Here is a 20,389-nt window from a genome sequence, read left to right as displayed (position 1 = left end):
AAAGTGTGAACTACCATTTCATTGTATGAATCTATACCATAATATATGAAAGTAAAAGTGTTAGTCACTCAGTCATGTCTGACTCTTTGTGACCCGATGGACTATAACCTGCCAGGCTCCTCTGTCCATGAAACTCTCCAGGCAAGAGTATTGGAGTGGGTAGCCATTCCCTTTTCCAGGGGATCTTCCTGACCCAGGGATCGAATCTGGGTCTCCTGCATCACAGATAGATTCTTTACTGTCTGAGCCATAATATATTTGACCTGATAATTTCAACTTTTGCTTTATTTTAAGGGCTTCCTTAGTGGCTCAGACAGCAAAGAATCTGCCTGGAATGTGGGAGACCCAGGTCCAATCCCTGGATTGGGGAGATCCCCTGGAGAAGAGAATGGCTCCCTACCCACTTAGGTACTCTTGCCTGGAGAATTCCATGGACAGAGGAACCCGGCGGGCTACAGTCCATGGGGTTGCAAAGAGTTGAACTAACTAACACACACATTATTTTAAACTATATGATGGACATTGTTGTTGTTTAGCTGCTAAGTTGTGTCTGATTGTTTGCCACCCCATGGACTGTAGGCTGCCAGGCTCCTCTGTCCATGGGATTTTCCAGCCAAGAATACCGGAGCAGGTTGCCATTTCCTTTTCCAGGAGATCCCAGGGGATCTTCCCGACCCAGGGATCAAACTCAACGTCTCCTGAATTAGTAGGAGGACTGAACCACCAGGGAATCCCAATGATTTGTAGCTAAATCTCTGTCTCATTTACTCAAATTCCATAAATTTCTTGGAGAAGAAAATGGCAACCCACTCCAGTGTTCTTGCCTGGAGAATCCCAGGGACGGGGGAGCCTGGTGGGCTGCCGTCTATGGGGTGACACAGAGTCAGACACGACTGAAGTGACTTAGCAGCAGCAGCAGCATGAATTGCTAGAAGTAGAATTTCTGAATCATGAGTATATAAAAATTTAAGGCTTTTGATGCATACTTTTAAATACCACCATCTCCCCTGAAAGATTGTATTAGTTTTCACTTTTATCACTAACATGAAAGTTAGCACCTACTTTTGAAAAATTGTTTAAAATCCGTATAATTTTTAGTGAAGATCATATGCATGTATATGTACCCCTGTCACCTGTGTGAGGCTGGTAGTGGTTTGGACCCTGTACTTCTCTTCTGTGAAACTGGAAAATTGGCCATGGCTTCCTCATTACAGTCCTGTCTTCAGTCTCTTCCAACTCCAGTCAGCTTTCTGGTCTTTCTAGAATCGAGTTTTCCTTGACTCTCCCTCAGTAGTTGATTGCTGTATTCTTTGTATTCTCAAAGCATGTGGCTCATCCTTCTCTTGCAGCACTCATCATGTTATATGGGAGTTATTTTTGTCTTTTAGTGTCCTCTCTTCAATCCCCTCCAGGGTAGGGACTAAAAACTCTTCCTTCTTCACGTTTGTTTCTGCCCCAGAGTTCAATATATAGCACATACTCAGTAACTTTTCACTGAATGAATGACAGCATCGTGTTTAATTGTGACCTCAGGACTGGTTCAGATTACATTAAAAATGGGCTGTACCATGCAACTGACTGTCTATGGGAGTCCAAAGGCAAAACTGGTTCAGAAAGGTCCAGATTCAAATCAGCCTGGAGTCTGCTTGCTGCCTCGCCTCTGGAGTACCTCTGCTTAGTATGCTACTTAGATAGAGAGCAGCCCCTGCTCAGAGATGGCCTTGGTTTGTTAGGCCATTGCTAACAGCTTGTTGGCTGGAGCTTCTCTATGCCATGTTTTTCCAAAGGCCCAGAACCCTCAGCCTCTATAGAGGCTGCTGCAGGGCCTCCTTGGTGTTGATGTGCCAGCCTACGAGACAACAATGCATTTAATCCCAGAAGCAAGGGAGCAGACATCACAGGCTATCCGGCTTAGCAGTCTGTCCTTCTGGGAAATGTCTGAACTAATAGTAAACATTACGAAAAACCATTCTTAAAATCCCAATAGGAAGAAAAATGCTGAGTGGGGAGATGGACAGGCTCTGATTGTGTTGAGTATCTTATGTGTTATGTGTAGAGGCATTGTGGACTTTTACCCTCATGGATTTGATCCTTCTAACACATTAAAACATACTGTTAGTATCCTCTAATAGAAGATTTCATCATTCAACAGGTATTTCCTGTGAGGAAACGTTGGTCAGAGGTTACAAACTTCAATTATAACATAATAAAGTTCCAAAGATCTGAGGTACAGCATGGTGACTATAGTTAGTAATACTCCTTTTCATACTTGGAATTTGCTAAGAGAATAGATCTTAACACTGTGTGTGGTGTATTCTTACCACACACAGTGAAAAAGTAACCCTGTGAAATTGTGAATATGTTAATTAATTGTGATTACTTCATAATACATACATTTATCAAATTGTCACCTTGTGCACTTCAAATGTACACAATTTTGTCAATTAGACCTCAGTAAAGCCAGAAAAAAACAAAACAGGCATTCCCTGAGCACCTACTATGTGTCAGACTTTGTATTGGGTATAACAGATGCAGAGAAGATTTAAGACCCAGTGAGGTCAGTGGCTAGTTAGTAAAACAGCTATAGAAAACTGGACTTCCAGCGTTGTCTCCACTTATCCAATCCCAGACCATTCTCTACTGCTGTAAATAAAGGCATAATCTGGAACGTGAATATCACTCTTCAACTTAAAACCCTTTAATGGTTCCTCATTTTCCTCTGGGTAAAATTCAGGCTCCATAATATGGCCCTTTATAGTCTCTGCCTGCTCTCCTGGCACATCTTGTACCAGCAGCTTTGTTTCCATCCACAGGAGCCTCCAGATGCTTCTGGTTCAGTGTGTCGCAAAAGGGCAGGTCGATAGCCAGTTTACGAATGGAGATTGTTTATCCAGCCAAAGTTTTTTGGATGTGTGCTCAGTGTGTTGGACCATAGGAACATGGAGATGTACAAGAAACAGTCACTGTTCCTGGAAAAGGAGAGACGAGCATACTGGGAGGCGGGAATGGAATGCATTGAAGCTGGAGGTGTGAACAAAAGGGTAATGTGTTTGGGCAGGGAATAATAGTTTAGTCCAGCTGGAGCACAGAGTGTGTGTTTGGGAAGGACAAAAGATGAAACTAAAGAAGTAGATGGAAAAGATCAGCTGGGAACTGGTCTTCTGTCATAAAAACAAGTTTGGACTTCATATTTTGGGCAGTGGGAATCTACTAAGGTAGTTAGGTCAGGAATATGATAGATAGTAGATAGAATCTACTGCACTGCAGACTAAGGTGTTGGACCCAACCTCTTGTTGCTTCTCTGGTTCTTAGAATCTGGCCAAGTTCTCTCCACCCCAAATCTGATATCGGACTTGGGTCAGGGGACAGTTTGCTGAATAGAACTCTTATCAGCATCACCATTATCCAGTCATTCATTGCTTGTGCTTTAGGGGACTATCTATAGGTGTCTGCTCTGTGCTGGACCACTCTCCATGACAGTGTCCACTCCATGACTTGTAAATTTCATGAAAGAAGGGAAGGTATGTCGTGATCCAGAGGGCCTTGCCCTGAGTGTGTGTGTGTATGATTTGTCAACAATCGAGTATTTTATGGGAGTTTATGGGGCTTCATTAAAGATGCTGGAGCAGGAGCTCTGTGGGACATCAGAAGAGACCTTGGCAATAAACCACAACTCCACACTCTGGAATGCAGTAAATGTTTAAGAGACTTCCTTCCTTTCATTACTGAATTTTACTTTACTTTTATACCAGTAAAGAGTTGTGTTTTATTGGTTGAAATTTCTTGATTCCGTTTTCCCCAGGTCTGTTTAAAAGCTACATTTTATCTTTGAGGATGTTTGGCTCGTGGTAGAGGAAGTGCTGCCAGCGAATTCAATTAACTGGCAGAGCTCACAGATATTGTACACGGATTTCTTTTTTTTCCTTCTTTTTCACAACTGCTACATAAACACAGCTGGGTTTAATATTTGTCGTAACAAAGATTTAACTTGAATCATCTTACTCTGGGTAATTAATGCTTGGAATCTCGGCTACTTCTTCGTTCATTTGTGATCTCCTGCATTTCTTGACTCCGGCTATCTAGATAATGAAGTTTGCTCCTCTAGGTCTTTGCCCTGCCTTAAAACTGCTTAATATTTGGCCGTTCGTACTAGAGAGCAGATGCTTTTCTTTGCAAGAATTGAATTTCTGTCAGCTCTTTTATGCATCATGTGTTTGGAACTGTAAGTGGATCAAGTTGTTCATCACAGCAGGGACACTGTGAAACACATCTATTATATGTACTTCCCACCCGCCCCCCCTTCCTGTTTTTTTTTTTTTTCCCTCCCCTGAGGAGGTGGAGATGCCCAGATCCCCTTGGGAGATATCTCAGTCTGTGTGGATATATCCATGTGATCCACCAGGGATCCAGCCTGGCTGCATTCCTAAGCATGGAAATCTGTATCCATTCAGCCCAGGATTGTTGCGGAGACAAATCCTACTTTTTCCTTTGTAAACACCAAGCACCTCATTAACTCTTAAGCAAAGACTCTGATGCTGGGAAGGATTGAGGGAAGGAGGAGAAGGGGGCAGCAGAGGATGAGATGGTTGGATGGCATCACCGACTCAATGGACATGAGTGTGAGCAAACTCCCGGAGATAGTGAATGACAGAGGAACCTGGTGTGCTGCAGTCCATGGGGTCACATAGAGTCAGACACGACGAAGCAACTGAAAAACAACAGCAGCAGCAACGACACATATGTTTGGGTCAATAAGCTTAGCATAATGAGTGACATTTCAGTCATTGATGCCCTAGAAAAATGTTCATTGTGAGCCCATTATTTTATATGCTAAAATAATGGCTTGGGTAGTTTTTTGGCTTTGGAGTTGGGTTAGTATGGAAGAGTAGTCACCACCTGTTAGGCTCCTACTGTGTGCCAGGCACTGTGGTAGAAGCTTTAAAATTTTGACATTTAATCTACATAACAATCCTGAGGGCAAGGGGGAGGTACTTTACCCCTTTTTTGATAAATGAAGGGAAGAAGTAAAGAAGATGCCTTGCAGCTGAGTCAGAATTTGAACTCAGGGTTTGCCAGACATACATTCTTTGGTTGATCAATCAAGGCCTGGATTTATTACACGTTTATTACATGCAGCCATTTCTACATTTGGATTGTCCCATTCCACATCAGTCTCTGGCCAGACATTTGGCTTTTATGAACATCTTTGTATACATCTAAATATGAACTATTGGTGATGATTGGAATCATTTGTTTAGTTTTCCTTTTTCCATCAGAGCTCAATGCAAATACAAGCCAACTTCCCTAAGCAATCTTCCATGTCTTGTAGTTTTCATTTTGTGAATTTCAATCCCTAGATTCAACTTTGAGCAGACAGCTGAGAATTCCAAATCTACATAATTTAGTGTGTCTATGGGCTGCCGTCTATGGGGTCGCACAGAGTCGGACACGACTGAAGCGACTTAGCAGCAGCAGCACACAGCTTTGAAAAGCAGGAATCTTGATGTTTCTACTGTGGTATGCTGATCTTTGGGTCTCTGATAATGCTGGGGAGGGGGCAAAAGTGCATTTTGGTACATTTTTAATCACTATCATTCAATTTGAGGGAGTTGTTATGGGACATTCACATGTCTGGCTGAAAAACTGCTGATCTGTAGGATTAATTATAGTTAAATGGAAAGGTGACTTTTGCTCATGAAGAAAGTCAGTCTTTTAGTAAACATTTTTAGTTATGATTAACTTTAGTCTTCCTCCAAATACTTTTCATTAGAACCAGGCATGTGTCCTGATTCATTAGAAATAGAGTAACCACTTTATTTCTGATCTTCAGTCAATTTTGTTGTTGGAAGATGTTGGTTTGTATTTTTTTTTAATTGGTGAAGGATATGTTGTAAAAAAACATGTATTATAACTTTCCTTTTACAAGTGTGTATCTGTCTTTTCAAAGGTAACTTGCATTTGTATTTTGTGCCTTGTGTTTGCAAGAGAATGGTTCTTGGTTTATTCATGTTGACAACTGAAAAGCCTTAGACCTAATTAAAAGAATTTCCACGAGCACCTTTACTGAACCATTTCATTACGCAGCACTGCACAGATTGCGTTGTGAAACATGGTGATAGTTTAAATCTGACCTTTAAACCTAAACTGCCAGAAGTATGGGGGAGAAAACCCTTCTTTGAAAATACTCCATGGATACATACATACATAGGCATACATGCAGGCACACATTTGGATAGAGATAATCTTTTTATTGAATGACCACCTAATACTATAAATACACATTTACTTTGAGCTCAAATCTTATACCCTCTTTTAGTGTTCAGCTGCATTCATTGTGTGTGTATGTGTGTGTGGTGTGTTAAAACTAAATTGTTTTTTAAGGAAAACAAAGACAATTTCTCCTGCTTCAGGCAAAAAAAAAAAAAAGGTGTTTGGAGGAAGATAAATATTACAAATAGACAAATGCAGAAATTTTTGCTGCTGGTGTTTCCATTTACAATGCTGAGGTGTTAGGATTAACTGCGCAGGGATGGGGCTGGAGTGCACTGTGAGCACATGACCCCTCCTGTGCTTTATTTGGCAGATAGTAGAAATGGGCCTTTTCGTTTTAAAATTGTACTTTTTTACTCCAAGAATGTCATCCTGAGGACTTGATAGTTTCTTCTCAGGCTGCTCAACAAAGCCATTATAGCTTGTAGTGAAGTAGCCACTCACATAATGAAAATTGATCTTTTTGTCTGTCAAAAAGCTGCTTAGAATTGTAATGCTTGCCTCTAACTTTCTGACTTAATACTTGGCCCATGAGATGTCAGGAGAGACAGAGGGAGCAGAAACCTGGGCCCCTGGGGTCATAGCCAGCCCCAGCTTGGAGCTCCACATAACTAGCACAGGCCCCACTCCCCCATGGAGAACCAGGCTCTTTGAGGGGAAAATGGGATGCAGAAGAAGCAATTAAAGCCAACCGAGGTCAAGGTACAACCATGTTCTCAAGCAAGAAACAGAAAAGCAAGGAATGAAAGGAAGCAGTAATGGAGATATATTCAGCTGTGGAAAAAATAAACCAGTATTGTGGACAAATCTTATTTGCTTGTCTAAAAAATCCTGGCAGCAGTGAGAATTAATGGAATAGCACAGACTTTGGAGTAAGACACATTTGTACTTGACTTTGGCCTCTGCCCCTGGCTCTGTTGTCTGTGTGACTTGGAGCTAAGGTTCACTTTTCTCATCTGTATAGTGGGGATAACCATCCCCCTGGCCTTCTTGTTCTGAAATTTTAATGCAGTGCTGGGTATGAAAACACCTACCATGGCTTTTGGTACCTAGTAGAGTGCTTGATAAATACTAATTCCTATTCCTTTTTCCTGGTTTTCCCAGAAACTATTACTCAGAAAAAGGGGAGTGAGATTGCCTTTACACATCAAAACTTTTTACTTCAAACTTGTGACAAAAACGAAGGCACTGACAGATGTACCGTACCATTTTCAATGTCCAGGTGAAGGCAGCAGAGGAGCCAATGTATGTGTGCCCCTGAGGATGGGAAAACAAGGAAATGATTCCCTCTCCCCTCTCCAGACCCACATGTTCCCCAGGAGATCTTATAACAAAGCCTTGATGTCTAGTTTATTCAGGAAAGGAAGAATCCATTTGCCTTAATCCTTAAGGGCTATTTTTTAAAGGGGGAGAGAAAGTAATTCTGTTGCCCCTCTTATAGCTGCTGATAGGTATCTGATTTGTCACCAAAAAAAAAAAAAAAAAAACAACTTTAAACTGTAGTTCTGACACTGAGCGGTTAATGCAAGAAGTGGGGCCCCCTGCACAGGCTAACTTGAGTCAGACTTTGAGAAGAGCTGTATCTCTGCTTGCAGTGTTATGCCAGCACTGAGGGTGGCCATGGTCCTTGCCTCCCTGGAACCTCAGTCTTATGGAAGAGACAGACATTGATGGACTGTCACACAATGCATCGTTACATTGCTGTTTGTCTCTGAAGGAAAGGATACCTTGAGAGTATTTGACAAGGGAACCTTGATTTAATCTGAGAGAGTCAGACTGAGGCTGTGTTATTGAGCTAAGACTGGAAGGATGAGCAGGAGTTAATCTAGGCCCTGGGATGTCCAGTATGCTGGCTAATATTCACACGTGGCTATTTAAATTTAAATAGATTGAAATGAAATAAAATGCAGTTCCTCACGGAGCAGCTACATTTCAAGTGCTCCTTAGCAGCTCTTATATTGGACAACACAGGTGGTGGATTATTTGTGGAAAGGCCTATTGCATGGTGCTGAATGCTAGGCCGGGGTGATGTTGGTGAGAACACTCCAGATAGAGGAGTTAGCTTATCCAAACATCCTGAGGTGTGAGAGGGGCCTGGGCGACTGGAGCCCAGTGGGGTGGCTGAAGCCATGGAGGGGGTGCAGGAGCCGCAGATCTGAAAAAGGCTGGAGTCTTGCAGGCTCGACTTCAGTCTTTATCCTCAGAGCGGTGGGGAAGCTGCTGAAAGATCTGAAGTTGCCAGCACTGACAGAAAGAGGTGAATAGGAGTGTTTAAGAGGTGACAGGTGACTAGTATACCATCCTTATTGCCTCTAGCCCAACAAGTTGCAACCTAGTGATGAAGAAAGACACCTGTATTTGTTGAATGCTGATATGAATTGCAAGCATTTTCTTCATCACAGTGGGAAGGAAGATATGTCAGCTGCTGGTTATACAAAAAAGCCAAAGATAACTATACAGTCAGCAAAAACAAGACCAGGAGCTGACTGTAGCTCAAATCACGAACTCCTTCAGATCATGTGGTTCAGATCATGAACTCCTAATTGCCAAATCCAGACTTAAATTGAAGAAAGTAGGGAAAACCACTAGGCCATTCAGGTATGACCTAAATCGAATCCTTTATAATTATTCAATGGAAGTGACAAATAGATTCAAGGGATTAGATCTGATAGAGTGCCTGAAGAACTATGGGTGGAGGTTTGTGACATTGTACCAGAGGCAGTGATCAAGACCATTCCCAAGAAAAAGAAATGCAAAAAGGCAAAATGGTTGTCTGAAGAGGCCTTACAAATAGCTGAGAAAAGAGGAGAAGCTAAAGGCAAAGGAGAAAAGGAAAGCTATACCCATCTGAGTGCAGAGTTCCAAAGACTAGCAAGGAGAGATAAGAAAGCCTTCCTAAGCAATCAATGCAAAGAAATAGAGGAAAACAATAGAATGGGAAAGACTAGAGATCTCTTCAAGAAAATTAGATACCAAGGGAACATTTCATGCAAAGATGGGCACAATAAAGGACAAAAACAGTATGGACCTAACAGAAGCAGAAGATTTTAAGAAGAGGTGGCAAGAATACACAGAAGAACTATACCAAAAAGATCTTCATGACCCAGATAACCACGATGATGTGATCACTTACCTGGAGCCAGACATCCTGGAATGCGAAGTCAAATGGGTCTTAGGAAGCATCACTATGAACAAAGCTAGTGGAGGTGATAGAATTCCAACTGTGCTATTTCAATTCCAAAAAGATGATGCTATTAAAGTGCTGCACTCAATATGCCAGCAAATAATGGAAAACTCAGCACTGGGCTTTCTGCTGAGGACTGGAAAAAGGAACTGGAAAAGGTCAGTTTTCGTTCCAATCCCAAAGAAGGGCAATGCCAAAGAATATTCAAAGTACCACACAATTGCATTCACTTCACATGCTAGCAAAGTAAAGCTCAAAATTCTCCAAGCCAGGCTTAAACAGTGCATGAACTGAGAACTCCCAGATGTTCAAGCTGGATTTAGAAAAGGCAGAGGCACCAGAGATCAAATTGCCAACATCCGTTGGATCATAGAAAAGGCAAGAGAATTCCAGAAAAATATCTGCTTCATTGACTATGCTAAAGCCTTTGACTGTGTGGATCACAACAAACTGTGGAAAATTCTTCAAGGCATGAAAATACTAGATCACCTTACCTGCCTCCTGAGAAACCTGCATGCAGGTCAAGAAGAAACAGTTAGAAACGGACATGAAACAATAGCTTGGTTCAAAATTGGGAAAGGAGTACATCAAGGCCATATATTGTCACCCTGCTTATTTAACTTATATGCAGAGTACATCATGCAAAATGCCAGCTGGGTGAAGCACAAGCTGGAATCAAGATTGCCAGGAGAAATATGAATAACCTCAGATATGCAGATGATACCACCCTTATGGCAGAAAGCAAAGAGGAACTAAAGAGCCTCTTATTGAAAGTGAAAGAGGAGAATGAAAAAGCTGGCTTAAAACTCAACATTCCAAAAACTGAGATCATGGCATCCGGTCTACTCAATTAATGGCGAATAGATGGGGAAACAATGGAAACAGTAACAGACTTTATTTTTTATGGCTCCAAAATCACTGCAGATGGTGACTGCAGCCATAAAATTAAAAGATGCTTGCTCCTTGAAAGAAAAGCTATGACCAACCCAGACAGTATATTAAAAATCAAAGACATTGTTTTGCCTACAAATGTCTGTATAGTCAAAGCTATGGTTTTTCCAGTAGTTATGTATGGTTGTGAGAGTTGGACCATAAAGAAGGCTGAACACCAAAGAACTGATGCTTTTGAAGTGCAGTGTTGGAGAAGTCTCTTGAGAATCCCTTGGACTGCAAGGAGATCAAACCTGTCAATCCTAAAGAAAATCAGCCCTGAATATTCATTAGAAGGACTGATGCTAAAGCTGAAGCTCCAATACTCTGGCCATCTGATGCGAAGAGCCAACTCATTAGAAAAGACCCTGATGCTGGGAAAGATTGAAGGCAGGAGGAGAAGAGGATGACAGAAGATGTGATGGTTGGATGGCATCACTGACACGATGGACATGAGTTTGAATAGGCTCTGGGAGTTGATGATAGACAGGGAAGCCTGGCGTGCTGCAGTCCTTGGGGTCCCAAAAAGTCGGACATGACTGAGCAACTGAACAGCAACAACAAATGATGATGATGATGATGATGATGAATTCAATGGGAGAACCACCTCTGGAGTAGTATTAAGCTAACTTACGGCTGGCCTGGGGGTGCTTGACTACAATCTCACAGGAGCTGGGCCCTGGTCATGTGTAGCTCTGTTCCCAGCATGAGATGTGCAAGCATCTTTTAATTTCTCCAGCATGGGGCCTGCAAAGATTAGGCATCAACCAAAGTAACAGACTAATGTGCCCTGAGAAAGAGCTATTTGGTCTGACAGAATTACAGAAAGTCAGCGGCTTTTTTTTTCTAATTTTTTTCTAATAGAAAAGTTTTGTTAGAGAATGACATAAAGTGTATCCAGGCTTAGGGACAGTTCTGAGGCCCCTGAAATTGAGCAAAAGATAATGTTGGAAACAGAGCTGGAGCCAAACCCATAGAAGGCTTTGAATATTGTGCTAAGGAACTTGGACTTTATATGTTAACACCATGGAGTCACTGAAAATTTTAGAGGAAGGGAGTGATATGCTCAGCTTCTCATTGTAGGTAATTCATAGCAAAGGATGGATTAGACCAGGAAGAAAATCGGAGAAGCGCCACCAGTTGAAAGGATTGATGCAGTAGTCCAGGTACTAATCAACCAAAACGCAAAGCCAGGCAGTTTGCTGCACCTGTTTTCCATTTGCATCTATCATATTTTAATCCTCACAATGTATGCATGTTACAAATACCTCAATTTACAGCAAAAGGCACTGAAGCTCAGAAAGATTAAGAAAGTAAGGAAAGCTGACTTCTAATCTCAGGCATTTGTGACTCAAGCTCTACATCTACTGCCTGAGGAGTGCATTAGGGATGGAGGACCAGTGAAGCCAAGAGGCCCAGAGGTAGAGCCTGCAGTGCCCAGAGCAAACAAGAAGAGGGTGCAGGATGGGGTGGTCTGTGTTGCATATGTTCCTGGACGTGTGGCGTGTGCAGTGCTGAGTATGACTGGTGCAGGTGTCCACTTTAATTGACTTAGTGACCAGAGCTTCATTTTCCTTGCAGTTTTGGTTGCAGTCTTAGTGATGGTCTTCTGCAAAAGGGAAGTGGAAGAGTATCCACTTCTCCCCCAATCCTTCTCAGTCCAGACCAGTTCTTCCAATGATCAGTCACTGAAGAACGTAATCCTAGACTTTCCTCCAAGCAAGGAGGCTCAACCACTGGAAATGCCTTTCAAAATGTCGAAACACTCGTTCATCTGTTCTTTTATTTAGCAAGAAGTGCTGGATGATAACCCTGGGCCAAGTTCTGCGGGAACACTGCTGGCCCTTCTAGGAACTCGAGTAGGAAAGGTGGTAGACACTGCAGTTCACGGACACATCACCTGCCAGTCCAGGGGGCCCAGACTGGACGTTGTTAAGCCTGTCTTAGTGGTCAGGGAGGGCTTCACAAAGGAGGGGACATCTGGATTCCCGCTTTCCCTTAACCCAAGGCAATGTTTAATTTGACTGTTAAAGAGAAACACTTCATTTGAATTCTTCATTATAAAAGTAACATGCTTTTTTATAAAGGATAATCAAAGCAATCAAAAGTGCATCAAGTAGAAAGTGAAAGTATCTCCACATGGTTAGTTTGATCCTTGGCATTTTATATTCTTACTACCTGTATATAAACAGCCATATATAAAAATGACTTTATGTCTTTATATATATTTCTGAATGATTCATATTATATGTATTGCTCTGTAACTTGTATTTTCCCCTCATTTGGGAGTAGTTTGTGAACATCTTTTCACGTTACTTCATAAAGTACTGCTACACTTCTTTTAGCAGCTATGTGGTATTTCAAGGATGTGGTATAATTTATTTAATAGGCCCCATACTCCGGAGAAGGCAATGGCACCCCACTCCAGTACTCTTGCTTGGAAAATCCCATGGACGGAGGAGCCTGTTAGGCTGCAATCCATGGGGTCGCTAAGAGTCGGACACGACTGAGCGACTTTACTTTCACTTTTCACTTTCATGCATTGGAGAAGGAAATGGCAACCCACTCCAGTGTTCTTGCCTGGAGAATCCCAGGGACGGGGGAGCCTGGTGGGCTGCTGTCTATGGGGTCGCACAGAGTCGGACACGACTGAAGTGACTTAGCATAGCATAGCATAGCATAGCATAGGCCCCTACTCATGGGCACTTACATGGTCTTTCAAAGACTAAATAGATGTTCACGAGTGGGACAGAAAGGGACCAGGGACAGTTCCATCTGAGTTGTTAGCATGTGTTTGGGCTGGAGAGTAGTATATGCTTCTAGATAGCAATTCAGTGTAAGTCAAGTATCCGTTAAGTGGGGCCAAAGGAAGCAAGGCCATTTGAAGAAAGCGTCACAGACTGCTCTGAGGAGTTGGAATGTTTTTCTGCAAGTGGCGATGGCCAAGAGTGGGGGCATTGAAGGACTTTGACAGAAATCAGATTCATATGTTTCCGAGAATACTAGAACAGCTATGGATTGATGGCACTGAGGGAAAACTGAAGCCAGCCCATCTAGGAAACAACTCCACTGATCAGAGAGGATGGGCAGAGTGGAGCAGTGCAGGGCCAAGGTCATGGACACTGAGAGGTTCTGAGTATATTGGGGGAGGAGGTGATAACATGTGGAGAATGGTTCTGGGAAAAGAAGGAGAAGAAAGGGATCTAACGTCTGAATCTAGCCTGGGAGACTGGTTGGAGGATGCTGTGCTACCCAAGATGGGAGAAGAGGAGGAATGGGAGAGCTAAGAAGCTTACCAGTTCAATTCTGTACCCTCTTCCCTTTGTTTTCTGTCTCCCTCCTGATACCTCATTAAAGGAGGAAGCCACCCCCACTGGCTTTTCTGTCCCCCCCAGATTATGCCAGATGATCCCTGATGTTAATGATTTGACCAGCATCTGCAGGAGCACTCAGAGCAAGTTGGGTTTTAGACAACTGTGGGTTATTTAAGCTTCAGATTTTCCTTCCTCGCTTTTATTTAAAGGACAGAATGTTATCACCAGTTATCAGATGCGCATATACTTGAAGTTTCAAATTTTGAAGTGCTGACAAAAGCTTCTCCTTGTTTCAGGGTGAGGAGAGGTCTTCAGAAGTCTTGGCCTAAGTGGTCACTGGGGCACCGGGAACCCAGGACTGCTTGGCTGGTTTCAGAGCAGCTGGGGCTAGCGGGAAGGCACACACTCCTATTTGCTCAGTTACAATCAGCAACGACTTCTTTGTGCAAAATGGTAATGAGGCCATTAGGAGAGGCTCACCTGAAGTGCAGCCCTGTGAGTCCAAGGTAATTAAACACCTCCCGAATGAAAGGGAAAGGCCAGGGAAGGTTAAGTGAGGAATAATCTGCAGCACAGGTGGCCCAAGGGCTTTGAGGAGCCAAAAGAGTGACACCAGCTTGCACTATTTCAAAGGATGGAAATGTCACCCTCGTCCCTAAGAAAGGCAGAATTTTTATTATTTGGAGGGTGGGAAGTGGGCAATATTTTTAACATGTTAATAAAACATGTTTTTTTCTTATATTGCTATTTCAAGTTGGAGGCCCATGGCAGTCCACTGGGCACCAGGTGGCTAGTGCTGCTTCTTGTGGGCTCTCACCACATGAATGGGCTCTGGGACTCATGAGTCCCAGAACAGGGGTGGGAGGGGTAGGGGCGAGTCACGATAAACAGAATATTTACAACCAGGTGTGGAGATAGGCTCCAAGCTGCTTCCAGAGGAAAACTGATTTCCTTGGCCCACCTCTGCATGGAGATGCAGTGGCTACCCCGTCAACACATGTTCCCATCCCTTTTGGCTTAGCCAAGAAGGAGGTCACCTGCCTACACACACTGGATTTTCGAAGCATGTGGTTTGCCCCTGTAGCAGCGGCACAGGGTTTCTTCCCCCAAGTACAGTAACACAGATTGTTTTTATCTTAAAAGATCTAGCAGTGAGTATTTTTGCCATTTGGTTTCTGGCCTCAAAATCTCTGCTGTCCCCACATAAAAGCTTATACATGAATGTTCACAGCAGCATTAATAATAATAGCCAAAAAGTAGAAATGACCCAGATGCCCTTCAGTTGATGGAGATGCATAAAATGTGCTCTTTCCATATGATGAAATATTATTCACCTGTGAAAAAGAATGAAGTACTAATAAGTGCCATAGTGTGGATGAAATATGTTTATAATGAGCACCAGGCTAAGTATGGAAAGAATGCCTTTTATGTATCTCCATCAGCTGATCGGCATCTGCGTCATTTCTGTATATGCTTTTATGTGGAGACAGCAGAGATTTTGAGAAACAAACATGGACAATGGACAATGGACTGGTTCAAAATTGGGAAAGGAATACATCAAGGTTGTATGTTGTCACCCTGCTTATTTAACTTACGTGCAGAGTACATCATGCAAAATGCTGGGCTAGATGAATCACAAGCTGGAATCAAGATTGCCAGGAAAAATATCAACAACCTCAGATATGCAGATGATACCACTTTAATGGCAGAAAATGAAGAGGAACCAAAGAGCCTGTTGATGAAGGCAAAAGAAGAGAATGAGAAAGCTGGATTAAAACTCAGCATTCACAAAACTAAGATCATAGCATCTGGTCTTATCACTTCATGGCAAATAGCTGGGGAAAATGTGGAAATAGTGACAGACTTTATATTTTATGGCTCCAAAATCACTGCAGATGGTGATTGCAGCCACGAAATTAAAAGACACTTGCTCCTTGGAAGGAAAGCTATGACAAACATCGACAGCGTATTAAAAAGCAGAGACATCACTCTGCTGACAAAAGTCCATATAGTCAAAGCTATGGTTTTTCCAGTAGTCATGTATGGATGTGAGAGTTGTACCATAAAGAAGGCTGAGTGCCAAAGAACTAATGCTTTTGAACTGTAGTGTTGGAGAAGACTCTTGAGAGTCCCCTGGACTGCAAGGAGATCAAACCAGTCAATCCTAAAGGAAATTAAACCTGAAAATTCATTGGAAGGTCTGATGCTAAAGCTCCAATACTGTGGCCACCTGTTGCAAAGAGCTGACTCATTGGCAAAACCCTGATGGTGGGAACGATTGAGGGCAAGAGGAGAGGAGGGCAACAAGATGAGATGATTGGATGCCATCACTGACTCAATGGACATGAGTTTGAGCAAATGAGTATGAGAGATAGTGAAGGACAGGGAAGCCTGGTGTGCTGCAGTTCATGTGGTAGCAGAGAGTCAGACACGACTTAGTGACTGACCGACAGCAACAACACTGCTAAGTGAAAGAAGCCAGTCACAAGAAGGACCACATAGTATATGGTTCCATTTATATGGAATGTCCAGAGAGGCAGATTCATGGAGACAAGATGTGGATCAGGGGTTATCTAGGACTGGGGCAAGGGAGAAGGGGACAAGAGTAGTGGGGAGTAAGAAGTGCCTACCAATAAGCTGGATTCTCCTTTTTGGGGTGATGAAAGTATTCTAGAATTTAGTAATGATAGTTGTACAACATTGTCACTGTACTTAAACTTCTGAATTATATATTTTCAATGAATGAATTTTATAATATGTAAAATATATCTTAATAAGCTATTACAAACCCCTTATCAGAAGCCTGGGGCTTCTGACAAGAAATAACGTCCATGGAATGTTTCAAAAGTGTGTATAATCCATCCCAGATTCTTAATATTTTTATGTTCACAGGCACCTTTAGGAACCTGAATATAGCTATACAGCCTACACCCAGAAAAAAAATCATTACTCATTCATGTTAAAAAAAAAATTTGTTGATAATTCATGGACCACCTGCATCTAATTTCCTATTTGAACTTAAAATTCTACCCTAGATCTTATCCTTCAATAATGTCAGGCCGTTAGGTAGTCCTATATCTAAGTCCCATACAGATTCCTAAATTGCGCTCTTGATATATCTATCACCTGCACACTTAAAAACAGTTGTTAGCTTTACATTTACCTCAAAGTCAGGGGAAAATTCCTTAATATATTCAATTCTTAACCCCAGCCCTTCCATCTATTCTCATTTCAAGCTATCTTCTCCACCTTCTCTCAACTGAAGCCACAGTTCTCCCTAGTCTCTGAACTCCTCTGCACTATAGTGTCTTTACAGATGCTGATCCCCAAGTTTGGTACACTGTTTCTTCCATTCTTTGTGAATTAACTGCTTCAGCTCATCCTTCAGATCTCAGTATAAGCCTGTTTCTCTCCACAAAGGCTTCCTTGACCTCCTTGGTGAGCTCTAGCACAGGCTCATCATGGTAGCAATGTCACATGTATTGGTATTTTCCTCACAAGAGTATAAGTTTAAGATTTTGCTGTCTGGTTTTGCTCACCATTGTATCACCATTGTTTCAAGGCTACCAAGTTGCCTGATTCCAGGGGCAATTTTCACATGGAACACAGTGTGAGTGGTATGCCCAGAAGCTGTGCAATATGGCATCCTGAGATGAATGGCTTATTGGAAACAGCCTGGGAGGGTTGATCTTGTCTCTGACTTTGAGGGTAACAACTGTCAGCTCACACAATCTTTCCTACGTTGAGGATTCAGGAAAAATCTCTTTCAGTTCTCATCTTCAGTAAATTTTGTTTTTATTTGTACAACTGTTTTGACCCAAAGAATTCCACAGCTTCTCATGAAGCTTTTTGCTTTGACGGCTAGGAGGCTCAACTCAAATTTGAAGTCTACTTCTAGCTACTACGTAAGACCTGATGTTCAGTTCAGTTCAGTTCAGTTGCTCAGTTGTGTCCAACGCTTTGGAACCCCATGGACTGCAGCACGCCAGACCTCCCTGTCCATCACCAACTCCCGGAGTTTGCTCAAACTCATGTCCATCGAGTCAGCGATGCCATCCAACCATCTCATCCTCTGTTGTCCCCTTCTCCTCCTGCCTTCAGTCTTTCCTAGCATCAGGATCTTTTCAAATGAGTCAGTTCTTCACATCAGGTGGCAAAGTATTGGAGTTTCAGCTTCATCATCAGTCCCTCCAATGAATATTCAGGACTGATTTCCTTTAGGCTTGACTGGTTGGATCTCCTTGCAGTCCAAGGGACTCTCAAGAGTCTTCTCCAACACCACAGTTCAAAAGCATCAATTCTTTGGCGCTCAGCTTTCTTTATGGTCCAACTCTCACATCCATACATAATTACTGGAAAAACCATAGCTTTGACTAGATGGACCTTTGTTGGTAAAGTAATGTCTCTGCTTTTTGATATGTTGTCTAGGTTGGCCATAATTTTTCTTCCAAGGAGCAAGCATCTTTTAATTTTGTGGCTGTAGTCATCATCTGCAGTGATTTTGGAGCCATAAAAAATAAAGTCTGTCACTGTTTCCAGTGTTTCCCCATCTATTTGCCATGAACTTATGGGCCAATGCTATGATCTTAGTTTTTTGAATGTTGAGTTTTAATCCAGTTTTTTCACTCTCACTTTCATCAAGAGGCTCTTTAGTTCCTCTTTGCTTTCTGCCATAAAGGTGGTGTCATCTGCATATCTGAGGTTATTGATATTTCTCCTGGAAATCTTGATTCCGACTTGTGATCATCCAGCCTGGCATTTTGCATGATGTACTCTGCATATTTAAATAAGCAGGATGACAATGTACAGCCTTGACGTACTCCTTTCACAATTTGGAACCAGCCCATTGTTCCATGTCCCGTTCTGTTGCTTCTTGATCTGCATACAGATTTCTCAGGAGCAGGTAATGTGGTCTGGTATTCCCATCTGTTTAAGAATTTTCCACAGTTTGAAAACATAAGACCTGATGGCTTATGTTTATATACTAAATCTATACCTGAACTTATTCTTTTTCCATTGCCATGATTTTGTCTTTTTTATGTTAATCTGTTGCATGCATATCTATAAGATGTATAAGTGTGTTTCTGTACATCTATATAATGACTATTCCTTTAGAGTATGAGTTTTATAATAATATATATTATATATACTTTATGGGGGCTTCCCTGGTGGCTCAGTTGGTAAAGAATCCACCTGTGATGTAGGAGACGTGGATTTGAGCCCTAGGTTGAGAAGATCCCCTAGAGGAGGGAATGACAACTCACTCCAGTATTCTTGCCTGCAGAATTCCCATGGGCAGAAGAGGCTGGTGGGCTGTAGTCCATAGGGTTGCAAAGAGTCAGACACAACTGAGCAACTAAGCACACATCTTTGTGGAGTGGGTTGTCATACCCTCCTCAAAGGAATCTTCCCAGCCCAGGGATCGAACCAAGTCTACCACATTGCAGACAGATTCTTTACCAACTGAGCCACCAGGAAGCCCATGAATACTTCTTGAATACTACTGGAGTGTGTAGCCTGTCCTTCGCCAGGGGATCTTCCCGACCCAGGAATAGAACTGGGGTCTCCTGCATTGCAGGCATATATAATTTATAATACATTTGATAAATATTTTGGGTATGAGGTATATAATAATATAGAATGTATTATGTGTTATAAATAAGCCATTTATTTCTAATATTTGTAAGTAATCTAAAGAGGAAATAGAATTGAAACTAAAAAAATTTGTATAGTTTGGCCTCAGATTATAAGATTTCAATTCATAATTCCAACTTGACCACTTCTTTGGTTTGTTACTAGGCATGTAATCTAATCTCTCTGAGACTGTTAATACCCTTATAAGATAGGAACACAATCCCTTTTCTATAGGATTGTTGAAAGAATTAAGTACAGAAATTTATGTGAAAGCAATTACCTGACACATTGAAACTGCTTAGAAAGTGATTTTGTTTTTGTTTTTCTTAGATATGCACTAATAAGAGCAACATTTATTTACGTTTCAAAAACCTGCCCTAATCCTGAATGTGTGTATGCTCTCCCAGCAGCGGAGGTGTCAGATCCACCCCCTCCCCAGGGTTTTCTAAAGCTCTGTGCTCGTGAGGGATAGCCATCGTCCTCCCACCCTGCCCTCAGCCTGTGTCTCCTTTCTGTCATCAGATCTCTTCCCTGAAGAGCCGGCTGAAGAAGGTGTCCACGACAACTGGCGACGGTGTGGCCAGAGCCTTCCTCAAGGCCCAGGCCGCTTTCTTCGGCAGCTACCGAAACGCTCTGAAAATCGAGCCGGTGAGTAGCTTCTTGGCATGTCACAAGTCCATGTTTGGTCAGGGCCACAAGAAACTTGCTAGTCATCTTGTTGTTGAATTCACCAAAGGAGGTTGTGTGTGTGTGTTTGGTGGAGACGGAGAAGTGTGCTCCCCTCACGCTACCTCTTAGCACAAGGAAGCTGTGCTGCCCCGAGTGGAGGACTGTCTGCTCCTGTGGATGTTAGGACCCCTCCCTTCCCTGGACAGCAGCACCCTCTGCGGGTCGCAGTGCTTAGCAGTGTACATATCTGCTCAAACTGAGAAATCCTGGTAAGCCTGTGGGGTAGCAGTGATCATCTTCACTTGACAAATGGGGAAAGTGAGGCTCACAGAAACAATGACTTGCTAACCAGTGGAAGAGCCAGGTAGGTTGTCCCAAAGCCCATGCT

At 42.4% G+C, this 20,389-nt stretch overlaps 1 protein-coding gene across 3 annotated transcripts in view; it reads left to right on the top strand.

Annotated features, from left to right (window-relative positions):
• The window catches only part of DENND1A (DENN domain containing 1A), a 520,884-nt gene that overhangs the window by 353,267 nt on the left and 147,228 nt on the right, over window positions 1-20,389 (top strand). For all 3 annotated transcript variants that reach the window (XM_055541097.1, XM_055541098.1, XM_055541100.1), the window contains exon 13: window positions 19,855-19,980. In XM_055541097.1, the coding sequence (XP_055397072.1) occupies window positions 19,855-19,980 (126 nt within the window). The remainder of the gene's footprint in view (window positions 1-19,854; window positions 19,981-20,389) is intronic.

The sequence above is a fragment of the Bubalus kerabau genome, chromosome 11, assembly GCF_029407905.1.
Source record: "Bubalus kerabau isolate K-KA32 ecotype Philippines breed swamp buffalo chromosome 11, PCC_UOA_SB_1v2, whole genome shotgun sequence".
In the NCBI taxonomy this organism is placed as follows: domain Eukaryota; kingdom Metazoa; phylum Chordata; class Mammalia; order Artiodactyla; family Bovidae; genus Bubalus; species Bubalus kerabau.
Note: the sequence above shows the minus strand (reverse complement) of the source record. Positions and strands in the feature narration are given on the sequence as shown.